The following is a 22,507-nucleotide window of genomic DNA, read 5'->3' as shown; positions in this document are numbered from 1 at the left end:
TTCATATGTTGTTTCATTTGGTTCTCATAAATGATCTTCTTTGTCATTGGGGAGCTGTGGGCAGTACCAGTGAGAAGCTGAAACAAAATGAGATATTAATCCATTCATGCAGCATGAGAGCTTTTATTAGGCCCATAATATACTTTGCTGACTGTGCCCTATCTGTGTTTGTGTGCGGGGGTGTGTTTGTGTGTGTGCTTGTGCGTGCATGTGTGTGTGAGAGAGAGAAAAGTACTTACAGATTCAAGGCACGCTTATGTCAACACAGTAATGACTTTCTCCTGGGAATATGTAGATGATGCTGACAACGCAGTGTGTGTAATGTGCATGTGTGTGTGTGTGTGTGTGTGTGTGTGTGTGTGTGTGTGTGTGTGTGTGTGTGTGTGTGTGTGTGTGTGTGTGTGTGTGTGTGTGTGTGTGTGTGTGTGTGTGTGTGTGTGTGTGTGTGTGTGTGTGTGTTTTCTCCTAGGTGTGTGTGCCCCGAGGGTTTTGAGGGTGACTCTTGTGAGTTCAACGTCGATGACTGTGAGGACAATGACTGTGAGAACAACTCCACATGCGTCGATGGAATCAACAATTACACATGCATGTGCTCACCAGAATTCACAGGTAACAACATGTCATGCTGTCTCCATTGCCATATGCACATTATCATCAGTACTCTCCTCCTGTGGTTCCCAATCTTGATTGAGCCAAGGCACGTTTTTTTAATTACTGCTATTTACTGACGAAAAAAGTCATAAAATAATGTATGTACAGCACAAAAATTGTTTATTATTCTGTCAGAGATATGACAGTCAGATCTAATTTCTATCATATTCCCTTCGATTTACACCTTAAATGATGATCACAAATCAGTCGAATATCCCTTGAAACTCATATTTTCTGGTGTATAAGGCACACCAAAAAGCCTTAATTTGGAACCTTATATGCTAGTGTGCCTTATATTTGCAATAGTATTGATCCAAAAAGGGTCTGACAACTACTGTCAGCAGCCACTCCATTTCCTCCCCGTAAAAGAGGTATTGTGTAACCCCAGCCTTTGCTGTAGCACCTTATAATATGGTGTGCCTTATATTTGGAAGAGTTTTATGTATTTATATATTTGGAAAATGTTTGTCATTCATTGAAAGTGTGCCTTATAGTCTGGTGCGCCTTATACAGTGATACCTCAACTTACAAACTTAATTGGTTCCCAGACAGAGTGTGTAAGGCGAAAAGTGTGTATCTCAAAAAACAATTTCCCATAGGAAACCATTAAAATGGGCATAATCCGTTCCCGGGTTTCCATAACATATACTTTTCAACTAAATAAGCCTTAAAACTACACACAACATACCTTATTCTATGTATAATAAATGTGCTATTGTATTGTAATGAAAGAAATACACTGCATTGTATCATAAAGTTACTTTATTTACATTTGTGATGGTCATTTATGGCTTGATGGAATGGCGTTGGAGGTCGAAGGTCAAAGGGAATTGCTGTTTGGTAAGACAGGCGCACATGACGACTGTAATTAAAGAAATAAACTGTGCTGTAAAATAAAGTTTTATTTACCTTTTTGATGGTCGTTGATGGCTTATGGAAGGTGAGTCACCTTCCATAAGGACTGTTGGTAACTTAACCTCTGGTGCTGTTCGGTTGTGTGCTTCCGCCGAAGATCACTCCGCCAGCCGTGGTGGGTGTGTATTATGAAAATAGTGCTTATTATAAGGTTTAATTTTCATAAATTTGACGTTTGTAAGACAAAAAGTTTGTAAGTTGAGGTGTTTGTAAGTTGAGGCCTCACTGTATATGGGAAAACTTTCCAAATACACCATTCAATGGAGGTGCGCCTTATACTCCAGTGCACCTTATACACTGGAAAATACAGTAATCTTTCAACATTTCGAAATAAATGCAATGCAGAAGTGGCAAAGTAGATGACTGTTCAGCACGGTAAAGTCCCAGTGCGGAGATCCAGAGTTCGATTCTGGCACGGGCCTCTTTCTGTGGTGTTTGCATGTAAAAACGTTTGTGAAACTAGTGTCAACAATTTATACATGTTTAGGGACACGAAATCATCTCCGATTCAAATATGCTGTTGACCAGTGTTATTCGTAGTAAATAAACAGTAATTTCTTGAAAAGAAACAAAATTCGAGAATTTGCTGCCATATCCGATGGTGTCCCACAGCACAAAAATATGCCACGGCACAATAGCTGGGAATCACTGCTCAACTCAGTTCTAACACTGCTCTGCTGTGTGTCCGCTTTTAGCTTTGTGCTAATCATGTGAGATTGCTTCTAACCTTTGTGGCGGTGTTCTCTCTCTGTCTTGCTGTCATTGTTTCTCATATTGCTCTGCTTTTTGCCATCCGCCGTCTTTTCTGTGGTTGCAGCTGCCACCAATGAGGTGGAGAGAGGTTAGTTGGTTCTTCTCGCTGTCCCTCTCTCCCTCCTCCCTTTTTTCCAATGATTTAACAGCACTAATTGGAAATTTGAAATTCATTCAAGCAAATAATGCTTGTGCACTGTGTTCAAATTGCATGCCCTAAATTTCCAATTTTTATTAAACTTGAACTGAACATTTTAGTGCATCCCTCACTGAAGAAACGGCTATTCAAAGCCCACCAAAATAAAAGAAAAATATGTGTTTTTTATCTATTTAACTCGGTAACTAGCTAGCTGGGCATCTACGCACTCACCGGCATTCGATCTCTCTGCCAACCTACCTACCTAAATATCCGTATCTAGCTACTGACAGAATTTATAGCCAGCTAGCTGTCTATTCTGTCTATCTAGCTAGCTATAAATTCTGTCGAAAAGTGATTTTTATAGCTAGCTAACTAGCTACAGTATATATTCTGTCTCGCTAGCTATAAATTCTGTCAAGAGCAATTTTATAGCTAGCTAACTAGCTACAGTATATATTCTGTCTAGCTAGCTAGCTATAAATTCTGTCAAGAGTGATGCTTTTTAAACTTAAGCACGAAATGTTCTCGACAGGCATAAGTGTCACACATCAGTGCGTTTATCACAGGCAGTTCCCCCAGTGATTTTCTAATTATCCCCATCGTGGACGCTGTGCTGACAGGAGCAGTTTTATTCCTCAGTGATTTCTTTGAATCAATTTAAAGTTTTAAGTTTACACCAGGGAATATCAGCCGGGACATGACATTCCCCGAGATGAGATCATTCGGCAGACCTCTGCGTTAACCTTGTCCATAAGACAGTCGTCCATCAAACAAAACACACACACACACACACACACACACTCAGTGCAGACGCATGAAGCTATTGGCTTGTCAGAGTGGTTAGAGCTGAAAGTATGTCCGTGTGTTTGTTCTCAGGAGAGCTATGTGAAGAGAAACTGGATTTCTGTGCTCCTGAATTGAACCCATGTCAACACGATTCAAAATGCATACTGACCCCTCAGGGATACAAGTAAGTAAACGAGACGTTCATGCCAGCGCACACGCACGAACGCACACAAACAAACACAAGCAGCTACAATAACTGTTACTAGTGCTGTTTTGTACCTTTCCCACTCACTTTGAGTCATTAATACAGGAAATGGCTGTTGAGTTTAAATGAGCGAAGTTGTAATGCAAGTGGGTAATCTGTCTCTGTGCTCGTCCAAAGGTGTGAGTGCAACCCAGGTTACATTGGAGAGCACTGTGAGCTGGACTATAATGACTGTGATGAAAACAAGTGTCAGAATGGCGGTCAGTGCATCGATGCCATCAATGGATACACCTGTGTCTGTCCGGAGGGCTACAGGTGAGGGACACAAATTCTCTTGTGCAGCCACCATCTTACATTTAAAATTGCATTTTCTGTGTAGCTCTCTCTCGTTTCTATTTATAATTGTATTTTATTTATTGCATTGTATTTGTGATTATATTTTATTTATTATAGTACCTATGCTTGTCTGTGACTGTAAAGTGTCCTTGAGAGCTTTGGAAGGCGCGTAAAATGTAATGTATTATTATTATTATTATGTAGTTGTAGCATAAAGCGGCTATCAGTGCCAGACATGATATATGTTGTATGGTCTTGAATCATGCGTTTTAAAAAAAAGTACAAGTGAAACCATTTATTCACTTCCTGTAAAAAGTAAAATCTGAAAACTACATGCTTTATAGTGCATGTATAGTACGTAAGTAAAAATTGTTGCTGGCATTAAAAAAAGGTTCACTTGGCAAAAGTGAAAAAAACATGCAATCTTCCAAAATAGTGCTAACCTCGACACTGACACTGTTCCTGTTTTCTTAACTTAAAAATCCCCAAAATCGCAATCAGCAAACCAATAAAATTTTCAAACCAAGTTGACTTTATCGCTCGTTGTTGCGACCATCTTTTTCAGATTTAAAAAGCCTATTTTGACCAAGTGAGAATTAGAAACTGTTACAAATTGATCATCTCCAATGTAATTAAGTAATAAGTTGTCACAAAAAATAAATGATGAAGTATAGTTGGGACTTAAGTACCATAACAAAGTATGTTGAGTTTGTTACTTCCCATCACTCCAAGTGCATATTTTAGCAATAGTAAGACTACACACTCATATTGTATATGTGAGCATTTACTTGAAAATTAGCCCGGATAGCAATTTGGTAATCTCACCAGGCAGTCCCTTGAATATGTCTCGTTCATACGTACAATTGTGTGCATTTTTGTTGCAGTGGTTTATTCTGCGACTTGTCCCCACCAATGGTCCTTCCTCGCACCAGCCCCTGCGACAACCACGACTGCCTCAATGGGGCGCAGTGTGTCGTCATGGGAACCGACCCCCGCTGCCAATGTCTCCAAGGTTACGAAGGAGAGCGCTGCGAGACGCTTGCCAGTGTCAACTTTGTGGATCGCAAGTCTTACCTGCAACTTCCCTCCAACCTGATGTCACCGCACACCAACATTAGCCTGCAGGTGTGGATGTCTTTCACGTTTACTGGAATTGTCAATTATCAACTGATAACTTCTCATGGATGCTCATAGCTATGCCGGCGTTTTTTCAGATTGCTACGGATGAGGATAGTGGAGTGTTATTATATAAGGGTGACAATGATCATATAGCAATGGAGCTTTATCGGGGACGTCTTCGGGTCAGCTATGATACTGGCTCTTACCCCCCCTCCGCCATATACAGGTATGGGGTGCACAAACCCACAAAAGTCATCTTACTGACACAGCTCTTACATAACAGATGATTCCACTGTTTGTCTCGCAGTGTGGAGACAGTGAACGACGGCAGTTTCCACGCGGTGCAGTTGGTAGCATTAGACCAAACTTTGTCCCTGTCCATCGATGGGGGGGTATCGAAATCCATCACCTCCATTAGTAAACAGTCCACACTCAACATTGACTCCCCACTTTATCTGGGAGGTAAGAACGAAACTTGATGGATAAACACACACACAGATTTCTTTACTCAAAAGATGTTCAGGCAAAGCTAATGATGCATTATTTTGACTGGCGTCATGTTTTTATTGAACATTATGCTTATGTCAGAGATGTTCGATCGGACACTGTGGACAAAGACTCGAACCCAGAAAGATTGTCTTTTTACTGCCGGCAGGAGATGTAGCCATTCATGACAGACGCCTGAATTTTGCAGCCCTCTGCCAAGCTATTTATTGAGAGTATATGCAAATTAAAGTGATACATTAGTAAAACATAGTTTTCTTGATTAGAATACCACACCTCTTGAGTTGTAAACACGAACAGCTGTAAGCAATAAAACATTGTCTTTTCCATGAACTGATAAATTTGTAACCTGGCATAAAGTCAAGTCATAAATTGTTCCTGTAATAAAGGAGTTTTCCAAGTCCTAAATTCTGTCCAAGGCCAGAGCTCCTAGATGAAGATGACAGTTTAACAAGCTGTGTCTGTTGACCTCAGATTGACCCCAGGTTGTCTGTGCTTGAATTGTTTATTCGAGTCACACATGTTGACTAAGCATATAACGGCATGAAACTTTTAAATATGATAACTTCTTATTCTCCATCATCTTATTATTTTGATTATAGTTTGGAATGATTTGAACAGTATCAAACTGTGAGGACAATAACATTTTGCTGCATTGATTCCATACCCATCCAACGGTGGAAATCACACTGCCCTCCTGCGATCCAGGTATGCCAGAGCGTGCCTCAACATTTGGAGGTCTGTCAGCCCTCCAGCACAGCTCGGGCGGACGAAATGGCACCAGTTTCCACGGTTGTCTCCGTCACCTCTACATCAACGGGAAACTCCAAGACCTTGGAGCGGGGCAGCGTTCTGGAGCTACGGATGGCGGGGCGGCACGGAGCACCGCTCAACAATGGCTCGGTCAAGGGGTGGAACCTGGTTGCCAGCCCTGCCAGCGAGGGGCCTGCGTGCAGGGGGACTGCTACCCGACGGGGCATCGAGGATTTACCTGCACCTGCCACCCGGGCTGGACAGGACCGGTTTGCGATCAGCAAGTCAACAACCCGTGTGATGGCAACAAGTGAGTTGGGCAATTTGGTGAATAGAGAACAGTTTAATGTCATTTCACTGACCTCATTTTATGACATAGCTCTTGGAAAAAATGGTTTACTCAATCACATGCGTCACAAACTCTCCATGGCATTCAGTGATTCCTTACTTCTTAATCACGATTTAGATTTTTGCATACAGCCGACAACATCTTCAATCAACAGGCCAATGAAAATACGACTCGACCACACCTTTAATTCGGTCACTGCCTGACATGTGCAAAAATTTGTCCACTCCAGTGCCAGGGTTTTTGTCATTGTCACTCAGAATGTTGAGTTTTAGGACTACATCAACAATAAATGCAGCTTAAGAAACCTTAGACTCTCTTCTTTTATCAGAAAAAAAGAGTTAATTCCTAAATTATATGAGTCTGGAGTTATATGAGCTTAAAAAGGGCTGCTGTCCAAAATACAATACATGCAATCATATGGCTTTAACAACAGCTGAAGCTGGAACTAACCGCTAACATGGAAAAAAAGGGGAATGCTTCCCCCTTGTGGAAAGGAAAAAAATATTGCCAGAGGCCATGGCCAGCACTTTATCGACACCCAAACAAGAAAAAACAAAACCCAAACAAATTCGGGAATGGCGCTCTATTTCTAATTCCCGAATAAATTCGTGAATGGCAGTGAATGGGTCAATTACATCTTTGCTCAGACAACTATAATGTAAAAGATCCAGTTGGTGGACCTTCTAATACTGAACAAAAACAGACATTTATGTTTTTTTTTTAATATCATACCATGTCGTGATGCATTGCTCTGCTTATATTGAGATATTTTTGCCCTGGAACTCATGAACTGTCTAGTATTAAAAATCAAACAACACCCTCATAAAAGCTTGTCCCTCAGTCAAAGCATATTAGCAACTGATCATTTCAAGAGAAGAGAGTGAGAAAGCTGAATTAAAATAGCGACTCACAGTCGCTGTGTTCTTACAGACTAATTTGCATCGACTTAATCAAGCTTTCAACACCCTTTTTATGGACATGACAGTGTGTCAAGTCCTTTAAACCTTGAAATTGAATAGTCAGTCGGGATTTTCTTTGCTTAAGGAAAACAGCATGGAAGGTGATCTGACAACGTCACCATACCGAAATTGTACTTCAATGGGACAATTACTGTACTGTGGTACTTACCTATTTAAATCGGGCTGTGGCGCCATCCTCTGGTATTTTCGAACAAGTGCAAAAACCACAAATGTTATGGCAGTTTGACCCCAACCAGAAAAAAACAAGTTTCATTGAACACAGCTGTTAACTCGTTCCAACCTCCAGGAAGCAGTCACATTTGGTGAAGAAAGGTCCTAGTTTAAAGGACAACAGACGCCTCCGGACAAGTTGTGTCCATAATTTGTAAAATCGCATCAAATTACTTCTACTGAGTGTATTTTACAAAGATTCCACTGCATATAGCTATATTTTACGTTTTAAGACTCGCACTGAATATTCAGGAGGTCTTGTTTTTGATTGGTGACGATGCCTATCGTGACGTCACATCTGTAACACCCCTGACCGAGAAAGCGACACACAATGCATTTTGGGTACTTTGTTTTGTCTGAAAACTTCGTGTTAATGGCAAGGAAGGAAAACACAGAAATAATGTGATGTTAATCGTTGTGTGTTGCATCAAGACTACTATTTGATACAAGCTGACACAAATTCCCAGCGGACAAATCAGCCCATTTCCAATGGGGCTTCGGCGCCATTTTCTGGGACGCTACATTGGAGTCCAGATGCCTCAAAATGACACAGAAGGACTTCTTTCATCGATTGCAAACATTTATGCTTTCCTCTTCAGAACTACTTGAATCATATTCATAACTGGATGAGTAACAACAAAGCAATATGAAGCCATTGTTTTGATTCTCGAGCAAGACGTCTGTGTAAGCTCTCAGTCGTACAGGAGTGGTCCATCGATGAGAAGGTTTCTTCAGCCGTCATCTGTACAAAAGTGAAGGTTTCGGACGTTTCGCCTCCTATCCAAGAGGCTTCGTCAGCGAACTAAAGTCTGACTGGTCGTATCGGCCCCATTTATATATCCCTAATGTCCAGACCTGGTGGCGCCGGACACAGCTATGATAGGTCCCTACTCTCTCGAGCAAGACGTCTTGGTGTGACGTCACGAACAAGGGGGCGGGACCTTCTGAAACGGAAACTTTCTGAGGTCATTTTGAAGTAGTTTTGGGACACTTTAACTCATTTTTTTTGGTGTTTTTCATTTGACTAAAAATATCAGCCTGCGTGTTTTGGGTATTTTAGATGCTATAAAACGTTTTTCTGATGTCAGTTAGGAAACAAAAAAAATGGTGTCGGTTGTCCTTTAAGATACATTCATTTTAAATGTTAGAAAATTAGCCACAAATTCAATCGTAGTAGTAGTCATAAGTTTATAGTTGGGCCTGTTCTCTGCTAATCCCCGCAAACATGTTTTGCACTTTTTTTTTAATCTCCAGGTGTATTCACGGCACATGCCTGGCTATCAACTCCTACTCTTACTCCTGCCGCTGCCAGCCCGGGTTCAGCGGTGTTCTCTGTGACGAGCAGGACCAGGAAGCAACCAATCCCTGCAGCCTGTCGCGCTGTAAACATGGCAAATGCAGAGTTTCGGGACTGGGCAAAGCATACTGCGAGTGTAACAGCGGATACACCGGGGAGACTTGCGATAAAGGTAACGTTTATAATTCTGTGCTTGTTGACATTGACCAAAAAAACTAAACAAAAAACGCATGCGGTGACCTCTGTAATGAGCCTTCACAATCTCAAACTTTTCTATGGCTTTTTATTTCTGAGAAAATCCCCCCTAAACAGATGATCTCTTCACCATTTGGAACGTGTGTGCATCTAACAATGTTTCTTTTTTTTCTGCATTAACACTTCTTACGCCTTGCTTTTCCGAATCAGCTTCACCTGATCTTCCGCTTAACCCCACACAAGGGGTTATTCAGGTGAGACTACATGGTCTGATTTTTTTTTTTTGTGCATCGTCCCATGTAGTTTATACAGGATTCATTCATTGCATTTTTCTAGTTCTTTTTAATGCGGTGAGCATCTTTTTTTGTTATTTTTACATGACATACAATAACATAATAATAATCAGACATTTCCTTAATCCATAAAAATGTGATTCATTAACTTATGTTTTGATTGTATTTCTTTTTTTTTTTTTTGACCACAGAGGGCAGGGGTCGGGAACCTTTTTGACTAAGACAGCCATAAAAGTAAAATATTTAGAAATGTTTTTCAGTGAGAGCCACACACACACACACGATTTCAATAAAATGTCAGAATATATTATTTAAAATAACTTTGTGATAATACTCACCATTAATATGAAGAGTTTTCTGTTCCTCATGATTGTTAAAAAAATCCAGCCAAACGATCAGAATTAAAGTCAACTTGCCGAGTCCATAGGCGAAGCTACTGCTAGCTAGCCTGCACACCGCTCATTAGATTGCACTCTTGCTTCCTGCTGTCTCTCAAATAAGTATATTGATGCTAACGTTAGCATGGGGCTTGTCCAAGTGCCACTGATATACAACAGTTTCATTCATGGTATTGTTTCATTGCAAATTAGAATCACGGCAGAACTTTTTCTCTCCACAAAGACGAATCCTTCCGTCCATTCCACGTCATTTTTTTTTCAAAGTTATTTAAAAGGGGGCGTTTACCTGTTTCGACACCAACGACCATAGATCGGTATCATCCAATCAAAATTGCACTTTCCGCCAACTGCCGCCCAAACAGGAAATGAACAGTGAAAAAGTGAAAATATCTGTTTAATTTTATCGGCGAACCAGATGCAATAATCAAAAGAGCCACATATGGCTCGCGACTCATAGGTTCCCGACACCTGACATAGTGGAACATCAACATTACATTATTTATATTATATTTATATTATTATATATTTTTTTCAGAGGTGGCCTGCAGAGGGGAACGGGTCAGAGATGTCTACCAGAGACAGCAAGGCTACGCGGCGTGCCAAACCCAGGAGAAGGTCTCCCGTCTAGAGTGCAGGGGAAGCTGCCAAGGGGGAGCAGAAATACAAGGGACCTGCTGCACCCCGCTCCGCAGCAAACGCAGGAAATATACCTTCCAGTGCACTGACGGTTCTTCTTTCGTCCAGGAAGTGGAGAAAATTGTCAAGTGTGGCTGTACAAAGTGTTCTACATAAAAGAAAAAAAAGACTTTTCTCCTTGCAAGATATGTTTTGTGTACCTGCCCACCTTACTTGCTTCCCATCTCCTTTGAGACCCTGACAAAAACCTCCTTCAGTTTTTTTAAACCTTAAAAAAAGAAGAAATGCCCCAGTTTCTTTGTCAGTGCTTGGACTGATGATTGATGCTTCCTCGGTGGGGATGTTGAATTGTATTGTAAAGTACAAAAACAGACTTATTTTTTATTATGAAGTGGAGAAAAAGACAAAAAAAGACTTTTTTCCTTGCATCTACTTCGTTCCATTGATCACGTTGACTCAGATAACTCCATCAAAGTCTCTTCCCTGGAGGACCAACACGTCTCTTGCATCGACCTGAAGACTTCCCGGGCATTCTCCGAGAGTCGTGTGTTGTAGGGGAAACCTGAATTTGTCGTACCATAGACTCCCCGCCACACATGAGACTGTGTCAATAATCCTCAAAACTCTTTTACACAGCTACTGAACAACACTCTCACCAATAGAAGAGTTATTTGTTACCCTCCAGGTTCAATACACAATACAGTACTCCCCAGTAATGAGTATTTATTGTGTCATAAATACCCGTACTTTAGAAGGTCTTCCTCCCCATGTATCAATTTTGATTCTTTTAATATATATTAATTTATATTTGTCCTTATTTTTGTATTAAAAAGACATAATCTGTCCAGATAGTTAAACTAACATAATGGTGTCCTTCATTTTTTTTCCTTGAAGTTGTTTTTTTTTTTTTTTTTTTTTTGGAATCTATTGTGCTTGCCATAGACCTTTGTTACATTTTATTCTGTAAATGTGACGTGAGGACGGTGTATATTTTTGTCACGTTTCCTGAAAGTTTGTACTGTGCCATGACCAGAAAGTCTTTATATTAGAGTATACGAAAGAAAGATCTTGTGAGTAGCATTGACCCTAAAGGATGCCTAGAACTGTTTTTACCTTTTTAACAAATTTATGCTTAAAGGATACTGTGACTTTTTCTAAATGAAAACTACTTTGTTAGCCCCTCGGTCTCCGACGTTTAACATGTTGCTGCTAAGTTTTGTACCGTAGACTTGGATCCTGATCTGTATGTTATATAGAATCTCCTGCTCCGACTGTACGGGCCACCTTGTGTAACATAAATATGTTCCCCACCTCTACACGTGTTCATTGTGCTTATTTGATCCCATCTCTACCCCAGGACTAATGTCAGTTAACTGACTGATCTTTGTTGATTAAAACCAATATTTACCTCACACTCCTTAACTCGGTATTTTGTTAATAATAACCCACCTTCATATTTTTTTTCAGAATGAGAAAAACGAAATGCAATTGATAATATATGTAAAAATAATTATCGACTGTAGAATGAAAAGCAGTAAGCTAAACAAAGAATCCAAAACATTAGTGCGTCTGTGGGCGTGCTATCAACAATGAGCACAAACACAACACACATTTTGTGTTAGTGCACATTTCAACATGAGCATCCCATCAGTCTGACGTTCACAAAAAGTGAGTTCAAAAATAAAATTAACAAAACCAGGTCACCTTTAACGTACTGTGGCTGGTGACCTGCATCACCGGAAGTTGTTAGCATTCATCAATCTGCAAACGCACCTTGCGATCATAGCTGTTACGCGCTATCTGTTGTTATGACAATTCTCATTTGGAGTTTGTTTCTGTGCGATTTAACGAGAGCATTAGCAATAAATGGAAATCTGGGAGACCGAAAGAAACATTCTAAAACGCTTACAAGTGAGCGACTGCCGTTCGCAAACGTCCGCCCCCATGCCTCTGCGGTAGGTCTTTCTTCAGGTAAGTAGTGATTCCTTTTCACAAACTCATAAACTTCCATGTTTATTTATTTGTATGTTCAGTTCATCTTGGGGGTTGTTGTGGCTATTGCTTATCCGGTGCGTAAATATGCGTAAATATTTATGCGTGTGTGCAGTAACGGGTCGATCTTTGATTAAAAAAATGTATTGTAGGTTGGACATCCCTGCCTTGGAACATTCTTAGATTGAATGTTTATTAAGTTTTTCTTCCTGCTGCAAAACACGCTATTCAAATGATCGGTACCGTTATCCAACTTCTGCAGATCAGAGCTTGGCCTTTGCCACAGGTGCTTCAACTTAACTCGCTCGTGTTGTCTTTGTCTAATAGATATATATTTGATTAACCGAGATTGTTTAAAAAATCTTAAGTGAAGTAGAACATCAATATCTGGCCTTTAAAGAACTGTGACAAACACAACAAAAAAGACGGTGAAGTTCAATGTTAGTATTGTAGCATCAAATCAAACCATAGCATCCTTGCAGTGAAGCTAACAGGTGAAACAAAAATTCTGCAAGGATATACCCTCAAATAATTTCAGCAAATTTGTTATTTGAAAAGTGTGGATCAAACTTGCTGCTAAAATGTAAAATTGTCATTTATATTCCCTATCTCTGTGTAACGTCAGTGGTAGAGCTGGACACAAATGGTGTAAATCATTATCACATATGTATTGTGGGACAATTAAAGCCTTTCTGATTCTGATTCTCAGTTTGGCCACTCGTGCGCAGACAGTGTCAGTGTCTTGATTTTTGAAAAAATGTTTTTTTCATTGATTTTTTTTCAATGACTTCATCAGTGTGTGGATACTGATCCAATGTTTTGAATGAACAACAAGTCGCTGGATTTATAACATACTGAAGAGGTTCTGGTCAGTATTGTAACAAATGAGTTACTGCACACAACATGAATTCCTGGCAAGCTGTAAAGATGCATTGAGCCCCGTTAGTCCCATTTCCTGGACAAATCCAGTCACATGCATCACAGTGCTGTGCTGTGACTCACATTTTTTCCTGATTGTCACTTTGCTCAGCTGTGCAGAACACAGGGGACATGGCTCTCGCTCAGTCCCGCCCAAACGCTTCTTGAGGTTCGCTTCCCCACAAATGTAATCATCTGTCTTCACCTTGAGAAGTTTGAGTTGCTGCATGAGAGATTCGATATTTATTTTGTCCGCTTGAAGTTTTTCCATTTGTTTCACCCATTCGTCCTCTCCCGGGCTTTTGAGCAAATCCTCCAGTTGCTTCTTCTGTTCCCTTTGCATGTTGCTCCTCTCCTCCAAACTTTGGAAGAGTTTATCCAGCTGCCTTTGCAAAGCTTCTCTCTTCATTTGTTCTGTCTTTCTGATATCTATTTCTTTTCTTACAGTTTCCCCGTTATGTATTTTTGTCATCTCTTCCATATCATGTCCTGGGTACTTCTCCCTCACTTCTGCTTCCCCAAATATGTTGGTGACTGGTTCAAAACTGCGTTGGAGGGGCTCGTCCCTCCTCCGTTCCTCCATTTGGATTGGCATCTCCTGAATCTCTTTCCCCCCAAAACCTATCAATTTCTCTTCCTCGTTCTCAAGCTCATATTGTTTCTTCAGCTCCTTCACCCCTCTCTTCCTTTGCTGAAGATTCTCAAGATCTTTTTCATACCTTCCTTTCATTTCTTCCCCATGCCTCTTTTTTTGCTGATTCTCTTTGCGACCCAACAAACGCCGCTCTTCCTGCTGCATGCAGGCCAAACCCTCCTCCGAACTATGAAGCATCTTGCTAGTGTAGCATGTTCCACCATTATCCTTCATCATGCGATCCACGATGTCAAGCAGCTCGGTAACCTGCTCCTTGCTCCCGCAGCTCTGGTTGTTGAAGACACAGTACCTCCCACCACATTCTATCACCAGGTCTTCCAGGTATGGGCACATGTCGATCATACACTGCTTCACTGAACGTCGATCTTCCAGGTAGTCTCCGTGGGTAAAAACCACAATGGACAATTGGAGAGCATGAGGACCAAGGGCCTGTTTGAACTGGTTTACCACCTCTTTCTCTTCTTGAGTGAACCGCGAGATCCGAATAATGAGGAGAAAGACATGTGGCCCCGGGAAGAGGAGACTAACAGACTTCCTTAACTCTCTCCGCACCTCCTTCAGAGTCTGGGATGTGTCCATAATTCCCGGCGTGTCCAAGAGTACCAGGTGTTTTCCGCAGACTTCTCCGCAGGCCCTCCGAGACCGTTGGGTGATTGAACAGCTGCTGACTTTGGCATCAAAGTGTCTACGACCCAGTATAAAGTTGGCAGTGGAGCTTTTTCCACTGCCGGTCTTCCCCAGTAGAACCAATCTCATCTCTGACAGGCATGACGATGACTTTCCACCTGGATTTGAAATTGATTTTGAAGTGCTCTTTGAATTGTTCAAATTGAAGAAGAAATTGACAAAATACGTACCTGACTTTGTCTTTGGAGACACTTGCTTGCTCGAGGAGGACATGCTGTGACTGGGCGTTTGCCAAGATGAGCGAAGAGCATTGCGGTAAAGGCCTGTCTTATGTTTGTGCACAGGGGCGGTGACACAACAAAAAGCCCTCTTGTCATCAGCATGATTCAATCTTGAGCAACACTCTGTCAACCTTATCTGCAGATTAGCGTTCAAGATCATGGTCTGATTGAATTTGAGCCCCAGTAATCTAATCATTTGCTGGGAAACCATTGAATCAAGTTCATCCAATCTCTTACTTATTATTGAACTTCTTTTAGGCTGTTCTTTACCTAACATGTTTCAACGGAAGTCTTATGCCTCCTTCAGAGTGTCACGTGAGGATGTTTGTGTGTGTGACTTGTGTTTTTCGGGTTGATGAGAAGTTGCGTGATTTGCCTGTGGTCAATAGGATCAAAGTCCAAGTTTGACTTTTGTTTTTCTTTGAATCTCTATAATGGTGAGACAATTGCTTGATTCTACAAAAAGCACCAGAGCACCTTCATCTTTATTCAGAATTACTATTTCATTCAATCATCAAAGAATATAATGACTTGATCTTTTGTTGATAGTTTGTTCACGACAAACGCGTTAAAACGGAAGTGGTCTGAAGACTGACTGAACAGTGTAGAAGTCTGCAGGTCCCCTTAATGGTGTGGTTAATGACTTTAAGCTTTGTCATGCCTATAGCGGAACCATCAATAATGGAGAATCTGCGCAGCGTCTTGGTGTGGACCACGTCTATTGTTTTACTAATCCCTTGACATCTTATGTGTCAAGGCACAATGTCAGAGTTAACAAAGTGATGTCATGCAAACAACACACAATGGTTGACATTTGAAACACATTTCATTGTACTGTCGATTGAACTGTGAACTGTTCGGATTAATTCCAACTCTTAAAATGGGAGTGGGGTGACGTGGGGGGGATGAGGATAACTGTTGAAAAACAAACTGTCAAGATGCCTTGGCGATAATTAAGATGCTCATGAGGAACACCATGATGAAGAAGATCCACATGAAAAATCGATCCATCACCTTGGCGACCTTTTTCCACTCGGCAGCCTTGACACAGGTGGTCCTCTGTTCGCGGAAGCAGTTTGCCATGAACTGGATGTTATTCACCACCTTTTGGGGGGGGCATAGAAAAGAGCCGTTGAAATGGACCACCACCATTGGCTGCCACTGTTTAAAGTCCACGAAATATTTTGTCCCCCCCCAAAAAAAGACTAACGTATTGTGTCATTTGTACTGCAATCTAACTCAAGCCCTATTGTAATAGAATGTATACATTCCATCTTATTTGACGCAGTCATAATTAGTTTGTGTTTTTTGGGTGGTGGGAGGGAGGTTGTACCTGATTGTGTTGGAGGAAGGGGCAGTTGCAGGGGCAGGCCAAGATGTGATGCTTCTCCTCAGGATAGTGGATCTGCGTCTTTGGTCCTCTCTTCAAATTATGAAGGTATGGCGATTCAGGAGCAGCCTTGTAGTCTTCATCATTTGCCACATAATGGTGGTAGTGCTGCTCCGCATCTCTCTTCACCTCTGCCTGTCCCGTTTGGGCGGCGGGGTTCTTGTCGTGGTCTTTGTTGTTTACTTTGCCATTAGCCTGTTTATTGTGATGCTGGCTGTAATGATGGTCACCATTGAAGTGGTGACTGTCACGGTGGGGATGGTCGAAGCTTACGTCACTCAAGGTTTCATCAGGAGTGGTACAGTTTTCCCCTACCTCATAGACGAAAAAAAATTTGGACATATAATCTATGATCAGGATTTTAGCCCAATGGGGAACTGGTTTGGCCTCAGCTCCACAGAAATGAATGTTCATAATGAAGATGGTGAGAGATGTGGAAGCGGTGATCATGGTCATGGTGGCAATGTAGTACTTCCCTAGAGAAGAGGAAGGAATTTGTTCAGGGTTAACACTTGCACATATACTGCTAACACTCTTTGTTTTTTGTGTGTTAGCAAGTGGGGAAGGGCAATTTTATGTAATTTTTTTGGCTCTTGCTTTTTTTTTTACACTGCGGTAAATTTATGACTAGCTGAATTACTAGATCATCACTACTCGCCACAATATTAGGTACACTTGCTACACTTTGCAATTTGGTACACACCCCCCCCCCCCCCATCGATTGTTGATTAAATCATTCACTGCCAGACATGAGCAAAAAAAATGTGTCCACTCTAGTGCCAGGGTTTTTGTAATTTCCACTCAAATTTCAGGACCCAAGGAATATTGAGTTTTAGGACTACATAAACATTCAATACAGTGTTAGAAATCTTAGATTCTCTTCTTTCATCAGAAAAAATGGTTATTTCCTAAATTATATGGGTCTGGAGTTATAGAGCTTGAAATGAGGACGGCTGTCCAAAATGCAATACATACATTTTTGGTTTATATAGCGCTTTAAAAACAGCTGTAGCTGGAACAAAGCGCTAACATAGGGAAAAAAAGGAAACTGCTGCCCACTTGTGGAAGGGGAACGAAACATTGCCAGAGGTCTGGCCAGCGCATTAACGGCATTCAAGCAAGACAAAAACAAAACCCAACTAATTCGAGAATGGAGCTCTACGTCACATTTTCAATTCCTGAATAGATTTGTGAATGGCAGTGAATGAGTTAAACATGAGTCTAATCAGGACTACAACTAACCTATATAGGGCATGCTTTCTGCTGGTGGCATGCTCTCGGCGACCAGCAGCTGGAACACGGTGAGCGCGAGCAGCACGGTGACCCCGAGCGACACCTTCTCCCCGGAGTCAGCCGGCAGGTAGAAGCCCAGTGGCGCCAGGAAAGAAATCAGGAAGCAAGGCAGGAGCAGATTGAAGATGTAGAAGGAGGAACGGCGCTTCAGGAGCAAGGTGTAAGTGACTTCAGTGTAAGGGTCCGGGCAGCAGCCGTACACAATGACGTTCTTCACCGCCGGCATGCCGTGACACTCCCACTCCACGTTCTCCACAAAGTCAGACAGGTCACCACTGTCCATCGTCAAGCTAACGTCCACCTGTGTGAAAGAGGCAACTGAATCAAAGCAAATGCGACAAAGGATTAAATCTGGCACGATCAAACTATTTCTTCTGAGCGCCACCTTTAGAAAAATAGATGCAGGCAACGGCCACGGTTGACATTGTTTGTAATTCGGTGCTTCCAACTCACTGGACTAATATGGAATCCTACTTTCACATGATCCACCATCATTTTGCTCGTCCACACCTGGTTGCCATTGTACGTCCAGGAGCCGAATGTGAGGTTGCACTGCTGCCAGTCAAAAGGGAAGTAGGAAACATCCACCACGCACGTGCTCTTCGTGATGGCCGGGGAGTCCCAGACAATCTCACCGTTGTAGCGCAGCTTGACGTTGGTGTTAGATGGACCCGATGACTCCTCATCTGCTCTGAACATACATCAAACCCAAGTCAGATGGAAGACTCAATGATGCGATGATGACAGTTTGCACGCCGGCATTCCTAATCGTTTTCGGTTGGCTAACTTGTTATAGAGGACGATATCAGGCTTCCAAACCAGGTCGCTCGGAATGTTGATCATTTCCAGATCATCATAGTCCTCCTTATTCCACTTCAGGTTGGCATCGTGCCACACCTGCCTGATCCACAGGTATGTGGTTAGCACTTGATTTCGCTCATCCTGCACGCGCACAGAGAAAATATATTGCACGGGTCCTTTCAGCTTCTGAATAACAATGATTTATATTCACATTTATCTACAGAAATCAACCCACTGATTCAAGGTTATGGTTTATTTCAGAATGCCAGACTTGTAGAGAAATTACAGTTTAGCCCACGGGTGTCAAAGTCAAGGCCCGGGGGCCAAATCCGGCCCACCACATCATTTTTTTTGGCCCGCGAAAACAAATCAAACGTGTGAAATTCCATGATGCTTGCTAAAATCCTCACCTAAATTTCATATTTTTGGATGTAAACCATAACAACAGTCATTATTCTTGACTTCAGATTTGAAAACGAGTTATTCATTAATTTGTTATGCGCTCTAAATGTAATATGTGGAGGGGATTAAACATTCTAATGACTTCCCCAAATTCATAACGGCCCTCGAGAGGGCCAAGTACAATGTGGCCCGTGGCAAAAAATGACTGACACCCCTGGTTTAGCCCAATGTTACCTTTCAAAAACTTTGCTCCACCAAAAAGCCAGGTTAAAAAAAGTGCTGCAATGCGGAATCTTAGTTTTAGCAGAGTAGTCTGCCATGAGAACAGGACTTTTTTTTCAAGAAAACAAGTTGGCTTCAAAATCTCAACGTTGGAATAAAGACTGTTTTAAATACAACCTGGATGTATAGAATAGCAAGATTAACAATACAATACATTAAAACAAACCCAGTTTTAACCAAGTCAAGAAAGTGGAAGAATGATTTGTGTTCAAGATTATTTTCACAAACATCTTCATTTCTCATTTTTATATTGTTGTTATTAACCATAGTAGAATTGTTGTTGTTTTACAGATGACCAGTCCCTCACATTTTGAGGAAAAATAATATTCCAAGTTCCCGAGTAACAAATCGTTTTGAACCACCACACATAAAGAGCAGTATGCTCACCCGCACAAAAAAAAATCCTGTGACTGTAAAATGTCTTTGAGAGTTTTGAAAGGCGCTTAGAAATTACATGTATTATTATTATTAAAGATATGCCAGTTGGACCGTTCTTTTTTGAGAGCCCATAAAAACGATTATCTATTTGATCAATGGTTCAGTGGTAGCATGTAAGTTTTCAGGGGCGTCAAACTGATTTTTTTCCTCTTGGGCACATTGTAGTTACGGTTTCCTCTCGAGTGCCGATATGAATTTGGGGAAACCATTAGAATATTTCCTCCCCCTCCACAACATACAGAACACACTAATGAATAATTAGTTTGGACATTTTAAAGTCAAAAATAATGACTGTATTGTGGTTTACATGGGACAATTTGAAATTTTGGTTCAGACTTTAGCAAGAATCATGGCATTTGACATGCTTGATTTACTTTCACGGGCCGAATAAAATGATGTGGTGGGCCAGATTTGGCCAATGGGCTTTTATTTTGACACCTGTGAAGTAGATTATCCGTGCACTCATTGTATGACTCAATAGTGAACTTTGGCAGGTTTTAAGATGACTAACAGGTAGTTTCCTTTCCACTCACCATATCTTTAATCTGGGACAGCGTGATCTGAAGAGAGACATTGAGGGCTTTGTCAGTGTCTCCTACAGGCCTCAGAGCATTGGAGTAATCCTCCATCAGGTCATTCAGAAGTTTACGAGCGTAATGTCCCCTGGCGCCCTCAGACACTGATGAGCAACGGGATGGAAGACAAGGAATAAGATGAAGAAACAAAAAAAAAAGTTTCATGATGCTTCAGACAAAAACGGGAGATCATGCTAAACGGACCTCGCACCAGAAGGCTGAGCCAAGCAATTAGTGCCGCCTGCTTCATTTTCAACCAAATAACGGCGTGATTGGAGCGATGCGTGTGTTGAAACTACCCGAGTCCAAATCTATTTGTCAATCTTCTCTGAACTCCATTCTGTCTTCCGCAAGCTCCGAGCATCCACTTGCACTCGACTCTTGAAACTCTTGTCTTGTCATTGCTGTCGATGCTTCACTAGTTTTTAGTCGCTGTTTGCCTCTTTGACAGTGTGTGTGTATATATATATATGTTAGATGGCTGGTTTGTAACTGGAACTACCACACACATACCGCCTCCACACCCAATACACAATCACATCTCACAGTTTGTGAAATGTGATGCCCGCTGTTTAAGCCACTAGTGTGTAAGAACACAATCGGCTGTGGTGTGACATTTTGAACAGCACGCTTCGATACAATGGCATACATCAGTGTCTCACGTATACACACACACACACACACACACACGTTGATCTTCTATGTGCTTGGTCAGCCAACACCAGCACACATGTCTGGGAGCATGTGACACGTGTCATGCACACCAATGGACTGAACACAGATCAGATTTCAGCTCACAGACTCTCTGAGAAAAGCACTTTAAAAGGAAGAATAGAAGACTTTGTAATGTAAACTTCAATCATTTAAGAAAGGAAGGCCAAGCCGAAATTGAAACTCACCAAAGAATCTGTTGTCACGCTGATTGACTGCCAAGTTGTCATTTCAAAACTCTTATTCTCGGAAGGAATTGTTGAACTTGAAATCATCAGGTGTGTTGGAATCATGATAATAATGTACTGTACATCTGTTCCAGGCTTAAATTGTTGCAACGACGATTGTAAAAATAAGTGTTTTTTTTTGTGAAATAAAACCAAAGACACATTTAAATTAAAATGATTTACATTTTTGGGACATCTGGTGTACGCTAGTTGCGTCTGGGGTGTTTGGGGCTTTAAATCGAATCTTGCTTAACTCATTCACTGCCATTCACAAATGTATTCGGGAATTGAAAATATGACATCAGAATCAGAAAACCTTTATTCGTCCCACAATGGGGAAATTTGCGGTCCACAGCAGCAATTTGAAAGGGGATGGGATAGGGGTGAAAGGATAGAAACAAGACATTCTAAGCATAGGTATTTTATTCTAAGCACAGGTATTTTAGAAGCTATAAAACGTATTTCTGATGTCAGTTAAGAAACAAAAAAGTGACGTTGGTTGTCCTTTAAGGGGAATCCGTATATTGGATGAAAAATCCCAGTGATGTTTTGGATTGTTGGCCATTGCCTTCTTGCAGAGATTGCCTTGTTTGTCGCACACAGATGGCTATTTATTGAAATCCCATTTCATTTTCTGTGTTTAAACTATGTTTACATTTTTATCTTGGTGAATTTTAATTGAATGTGAAGCATGGCTGGATGAATCTAATTCATTTTCTCTTTTCGTTTATGGTACAGATTGGTTGTAAAATTGTTTGCTGTGGTTACTTGTGCGCTTTTACTTCATTTTTAATATGTACTGCAAAGTGGCAATTCACTTCGATTTGCTCATAACACTACCTGTGGCCGTGGGAGCATTTTTTTTGTGTGCATGCGCGCCGGCGTGTGTGCGTGTGTGTGTGTGCGCGTGTATGTGTGTGTGTGCTGGCGACCGCGACCGGGGGATAAGGCCTTGTGGTAACAGTACGTGCCTTGTGGTAACAAAATGGCAGTAAAAGGAAGAGACAACAGCAGACCCAAGTGAAGTTTTCTACGTTTGAAACATTTTAAGGCCCCTCCCAGAGTGCTGTGCAATTTACTTGAAAATAAACACTCGATCTAGTAAACCTGCTTCATTAAAAACAACATTTGGCATATTTTGATATTTTTTTTAGGATTGTTGTAGATTATAAGCATATTGTATGTCCCTGACAATGTTAAAAGAATGCATTATTTTACGACAGATTATTTTGTCAACATCTTCAATTTGATATTATTAAATTTCCAAGGTGTACTTGGTGAAAAGTCTGTTGTTGGCAAAACTGAAAACCTAGAGCTGGTAATGTATTTTCACAAATTGGATTATTCTGGAATATCATTTAAAAGAAGTGTTTGTTTACAAAATGCAAATGTGGAA

General features: G+C 41.2%; 3 protein-coding genes across 10 annotated transcripts in view; 1 reads left to right on the top strand and 2 right to left on the bottom strand.

The window, feature by feature from the left end:
- Nucleotides 1-11,833, top strand: part of slit2 (slit homolog 2 (Drosophila)) — a 99,546-nt gene extending 87,713 nt beyond the window's left edge. For 4 of the 7 annotated variants that reach the window (XM_089005568.1, XM_089005567.1, XM_089005562.1 and 1 more), the window contains 10 exons: nucleotides 470-609; nucleotides 2,384-2,407; nucleotides 3,335-3,428; nucleotides 3,627-3,764; nucleotides 4,670-4,910; nucleotides 5,000-5,130; nucleotides 5,212-5,366; nucleotides 6,117-6,471; nucleotides 8,955-9,169; nucleotides 10,419-11,833. In XM_089005568.1, coding sequence (XP_088861694.1) covers nucleotides 470-609; nucleotides 2,384-2,407; nucleotides 3,335-3,428; nucleotides 3,627-3,764; nucleotides 4,670-4,910; nucleotides 5,000-5,130; nucleotides 5,212-5,366; nucleotides 6,117-6,471; nucleotides 8,955-9,169; nucleotides 10,419-10,675 — 1,750 coding nt within the window. In that variant the 3' untranslated portion in view covers nucleotides 10,676-11,833. The remainder of the gene's footprint in view (nucleotides 1-469; nucleotides 610-2,383; nucleotides 2,408-3,334; nucleotides 3,429-3,626; nucleotides 3,765-4,669; nucleotides 4,911-4,999; nucleotides 5,131-5,211; nucleotides 5,367-6,116; nucleotides 6,472-8,954; nucleotides 9,170-10,418) is intronic. The other 3 variants (XM_089005564.1, XM_089005566.1, XM_089005565.1) reach the window with 1 other exon arrangement.
- Nucleotides 11,834-12,638: 805 nt separating this feature from the next.
- On the bottom strand, nucleotides 12,639-15,043 carry LOC148892832 (uncharacterized). Its single transcript, XM_089006400.1, has 2 exons — nucleotides 14,942-15,043; nucleotides 12,639-14,869 (listed from the first exon to the last, which is right to left on the bottom strand). Exons 1-2 carry the CDS (start codon nucleotides 14,982-14,984, stop codon nucleotides 13,401-13,403), a joined length of 1,512 nt encoding a protein of 503 aa, XP_088862526.1. The 5' UTR covers nucleotides 14,985-15,043; the 3' UTR covers nucleotides 12,639-13,400.
- Nucleotides 15,044-15,900: 857 nt separating this feature from the next.
- chrna9a (cholinergic receptor, nicotinic, alpha 9a) lies at nucleotides 15,901-20,601 on the bottom strand. Of its 2 annotated transcripts, XM_089006201.1 has the most exons (8): nucleotides 20,378-20,601; nucleotides 20,132-20,277; nucleotides 18,463-18,617; nucleotides 18,186-18,366; nucleotides 17,625-17,976; nucleotides 16,566-16,858; nucleotides 16,326-16,505; nucleotides 15,901-16,096 (listed from the first exon to the last, which is right to left on the bottom strand). In XM_089006201.1, the coding sequence occupies exons 1-8, from the start codon at nucleotides 20,421-20,423 to the stop codon at nucleotides 15,926-15,928; spliced, it is 1,524 nt and encodes a 507-aa protein (XP_088862327.1). In that variant the 5' UTR covers nucleotides 20,424-20,601; the 3' UTR covers nucleotides 15,901-15,925. The 2 variants fall into 2 exon arrangements, with proteins under 2 accessions (XP_088862327.1, XP_088862326.1); XM_089006200.1 differs by having other exon boundaries at nucleotides 16,326-16,858.
- Between the last annotated feature and the right edge of the window lie 1,906 nt (nucleotides 20,602-22,507).

The sequence above is a fragment of the Hippocampus bargibanti genome, linkage group LG10 (genome assembly GCF_051943395.1).
Source record: "Hippocampus bargibanti isolate YZ-2025 linkage group LG10, ASM5194339v1, whole genome shotgun sequence".
NCBI lineage: Eukaryota > Metazoa > Chordata > Actinopteri > Syngnathiformes > Syngnathidae > Hippocampus > Hippocampus bargibanti.
Note: the sequence above shows the minus strand (reverse complement) of the source record. Positions and strands in the feature narration are given on the sequence as shown.